Genomic DNA, 4,665 nt, shown 5'->3' with positions numbered 1-4,665 from the left:
TCCGGTTCCAGTCTCGGAATTGTAACTCTCCCGCAGGACATCAGAAAACCCTAAAACACTTCTCTTTATCAGTATTTGCTTTTTTGAAATCGTTTGAAGTGTAGCACCTAATACAGTTAAGTTTAACAATGAGTTTATGTTAATACAAGGAGTATAGACGTATTAAACATGTTAAATAACTTTAAAACCATATATACTTACTTTATAAGCATTTTTATTTACTTTATTTAACTTATCATTTACTTTTATGATCAATCATGTAGTAGTATGCTTCATAATATTTATATTGATATCATAGACTTTTAAAGGTAAATGGTTTACTTTATAACTGTTTCTATTTACTTTATAAAATGAATCTTTTACTTCAAGATATGGAGATTGCTTTGAATTTGCAGGTTTCTTTGGAGTTATCTTCTGTGCTGCAAGAGCTTTCTTGGCAGCAAGAGTAGCTTTTTTCCCTACAAGAGCTTTCTTTGCTGCAGGAGATTCCTTTCGAGGCTTTTTTGCAACATTTTTCTTTGTAGTTTTCGTCATTTTAATCTGTATGGAATTCAAAACAAAAATGAATCATGCTTTCTCGATTTATACTTGATGGTTTTACACTGCCTGATATATATAATTTCAAATCAACTCTTGTTATTATAATAACAACAACAAATGATTTCTATACATGCAACATTTCGAAACAAAAAAAACCAATCTTCATTTCAACCACATAAATTTCTTGATTTTTATACAAGCCATAATAGCTACAGATCATACAATAATTCATTAACTTTTAATCAATTTTAAGTTACTTTTAGCCAATTTCTATCTACTTGTAAAAATAAACCACTCAAAATTACTCAAAGGAAACTACTCTAAATTCATGATTTTATTTTGTTGACTTTTAATTATTTATATCAACTTTTATTTGATTTCTTTTAACTATTAGCAACAATTACTCAAAAATTAACTAAAATTACTCGACATTAGAAGCAATAGAACCAAATTTACTCAAATTTTTACCTATATTCTCTTAAAAACATCTGATATAAATTCATACCGAAATTCATAAAAAAAAAAACAGATCTAAATTTTTGGCAAAATTCGTAAAAAGAATAAATAAATAAATAAACCTTTGATTAAACTTCTAATTATCTTCTAATTACAACAAATTTAACCAGAAATTAAAAGTAAATCAAATGAAATTGGAACAAAAACAAACAAAATTCCAAAAATACCTGATATCGAACTTTGAAACACCGAAATTGAACTTCGAACTACTCCGATTCAATTTTTGCTTCTTCAAATTCAACAAATTCAAGCAAAAAACACACAAATAAGTAAGAAATTGCAACAATATTAGACAAAAGAGTATGAACTTCAAAGTTTCGAAATAATACCTAATTTTCACCAATTTTTGCTAATTTTCGCGATTTTTGTTTCGAAACTGCAAAAATGTAGATTATAAAACTTGAATTGTGTTTATATAGAGTAATTAAGTAGTTGAAAATTGCGGTTACGGTGGTTTTTCGAAAATTTTGAGCAGTTGAAAATGGCGGAGGAGAGAGAGAGATGAGAGGGAAAATGGCGCCTGAAATTTTCGTGCCTCATTCAATTTGTCTGAATTGATTTTGGCCATTAGATCGCGCGCCTCTTCTCTTTTATCTGACGGTTCAAATTAGTTCCTAGTTCCTATTATAGGATTGATTCTCATTATAACCGGGTCATATATATATATATATATTTGAGGTTAAATGAGAAGTTCCTTAAAATAAGAAGGATGAGAAGGTGTTTTTGTGCATAACTTTTGTACTAAATGTGCATATTTTTTGAACTAAATGTGCAAAAAAAAAAAAAAAATTGACCCAATTTTGATGTGCATAAATTTTGTACATAATATGCACATTTTCTAGTTCTCCAGAAAAATCAAAATCTTTATTAGTTCGAAAATCAGTTTTGCACATTTAAAGAAAAAAATATGTACATTTCAGTCTTCTCATTCTTCTCATTTTAAGAAACTTCTCATTGGATCCCAACGCTATATATATGTATATACATATATATATATACATATATATATAAGTATGGTTATTGAACTACTAATTAAACACTCTGTAGGATGTACTATTTAAATACTCCATAGTACTTTAAACAATATACAAATATGCCTTTAGGACCAAACCTATGGAGGTCATCCGATCAATAATCACGATTAATAATGTTATCCTCAATAGGCAGTGATTATACACCCATAATTCATTGTACACATATATTTTCCAATAACACTTGATCTTATATCTCTAACAATTAAACACATATACTCTTATAACATTAGTGTATGAGAAAGAGTCTCAACAGTCTAGACAATACGAAGTAGTTCGTTGGTGTTTTTTTTCTACTGTATTTGTTTTGTTTATTTATTCGTCTAACGAGAATTAAAAATTTAGGGTTTTATAATCACCATAAGTATTTAGAATACCACATAACTATTTTCACCGAAACGATTATGCAATGGTAGTTTTTAAGCCGAATTAGAGCTATCACACAGGTTGTATTGTTTCAAATGAAATTTTTTATGAAAGCGATTGTTTATCAAACCTGCGATGTAATTAGTTCTAACATATTATGTACTTGTGTTGAATTTATAAATTTCTAAGGAGTTTGTTTGTAAGTGGTATTTGTTTATCTTTTATTATTGAGATGCTTCTGTTTTCCTGTCAAATAAAATATACTAATGAAAGCATTATAATCTCAAGAAAACGGAGAAAATTCGGCATTATTTTCCAATACAATTTCCACTACATCACCTATCCCATTTCCATTCAAAAACAGTAAAAGCATGATATTATAGTCATTAACTCATTAGTCATTAGTCAAGTCTATCTAGAAAGTTGTAATTGTGAATCAATTAATTAATCACAACGAAATCAATGGTTGACATTTACATGGGGAATGAGTTAAGGTGAAGAATGGAAGCTTCTTTGATAGCAATGGACTTGTAATACAAGGCAAGCCTAATCTTCACGACCATCCTTTATAGTCACCTATCTCATAACTAACGCGTTTAAACTCGTCAACCGTGACATTTACAAGTGACCCTACACGGCCAAGAACAAGTTTTTCTATAATACCCTATAAAAGCTCAAATAACTCATGTACTCTGCCTCATAACTTATAAATCTTACAAATTAATTTCACTATATTTACTCTTTAAAACAAAAATTACAAGAGTTCATACAATATGGCATTTCCATCAAAATTCTCTTTGCTTTTTCTCTTTGCATCCATCTTCGTCCAGAGTTCTGTAGGTATAAATATTTTGAAGTATTTTTTAATCCGATCACATTTCATGTATATACAATTCACTGTTCATAATTTGTTGTCACATTGATATATGGTACAGGTTAAATTAGTATCGTAATGTGACAATTAATTTTGAACAATCTAAATATGTTTATTCTAATGTAATGATTTTTGTTTATGTAGGAGAGCTGATATGCGAAGAATTACCAAGCGATTTGTGTGTAATGGCAATCGCTTCATCGGGGAAGAGGTGTGTGTTAGAAAAATATAGGAATGATATAGAGGAGACAGAGTACCAATGTAGAACATCAGAAGTGGTGGTAGAAAGAATGTCCGAGCACATTGAGACTGATCAATGCGTTAAAGCTTGTGGAGTTGATAGAAAGATGGGTGGCATCTCATCTGATAACTTGCTTGAACCTCAATTCACTGCTAAACTTTGTTCTCCTTCTTGTTACAACAAATGCCGCAATGTTGTTGATCTCTACTTCAAATTGGCTGAAGGAGAAGGTAAAATCTATACGGATGCTTGGATGATATTTAAAAGATTACATGTTTTTTTTTAATTGTTTACTCACTATTTTCTCATCTTATTCTGACTTCTTTTTTAAAAATAAAAATATATACTTGTACATTCTATAATATATCATTGAATTTCAAAACATCACGTCATTATAATTTTTATTATTTTGAAAAACTAATATACATTTTTTTTTTTTTGAGGGAACTAATATACACTTAATAAGATTCAACATGCTAATTTATTTCTTATGCTCAAAATTATTTTATTGTGACTGTATGAATAGTTTGCTAGTCGAACTTTCAAAAAGAGAACTATTGTTAATCATCAAAATTAATAATTTATAATTACAAACGAAGTATATTATATCCACTCTCTAGGCCCTTTTTCAGTAGGGAGTATTGATGTACTCAAATATGTGTGCATGCCGTGATTAATTTCATAGCTGCAAGTTTCTGTTTTACAAAATTGTTGTTAAATTTGGCTCTAACTTTTAATAAATTTATTAGATCAACATGATATATGTCTCTTATAACCCACAATTATTTTTAATTTGCAGGAGTATATTTGCCAGATTTATGTCAAAATCAACAGAGTAACCAACGTCGCGCCATGGTTGAGCTTATGAGCTCTGGAGCTGCACCAGGCCCTGTTTCTGGAATCCATGTTTCTTCATCTCTCCATGCTGATGATTTGGCTCCAGCACCTGCTCCCGTTTCCAGCTTTATCTAAAAATATTTAATTTTGATGTTAAAAAATTGAATGTAGAAGCCAGAATATATATTTGTATTGTCAATTTCATTGTTGTAAATTTCAATACTTTGGACAAAAAATTTGAGGTGATTAGTGGTTAAAAA

At 29.3% G+C, this 4,665-nt stretch overlaps 1 protein-coding gene across 1 annotated transcript; it reads left to right on the top strand.

Moving 5' to 3' along the window:
* Positions 1-3,153: 3,153 nt before the first annotated feature.
* LOC110716241 lies at positions 3,154-4,665 on the top strand. Its single transcript, XM_021894854.1, has 3 exons — positions 3,154-3,293; positions 3,472-3,798; positions 4,368-4,665. The coding sequence occupies exons 1-3, from the start codon at positions 3,227-3,229 to the stop codon at positions 4,538-4,540; spliced, it is 567 nt and encodes a 188-aa protein (XP_021750546.1). The 5' UTR covers positions 3,154-3,226; the 3' UTR covers positions 4,541-4,665.

The sequence above is a fragment of the Chenopodium quinoa genome, unplaced genomic scaffold (assembly GCF_001683475.1).
Source record: "Chenopodium quinoa cultivar QQ74 unplaced genomic scaffold, ASM168347v1, whole genome shotgun sequence".
NCBI lineage: Eukaryota > Viridiplantae > Streptophyta > Magnoliopsida > Caryophyllales > Amaranthaceae > Chenopodium > Chenopodium quinoa.
The sequence above is the reverse complement of the archived record's forward strand: the minus strand, read 5'-3'. Positions and strand labels throughout refer to the sequence as shown.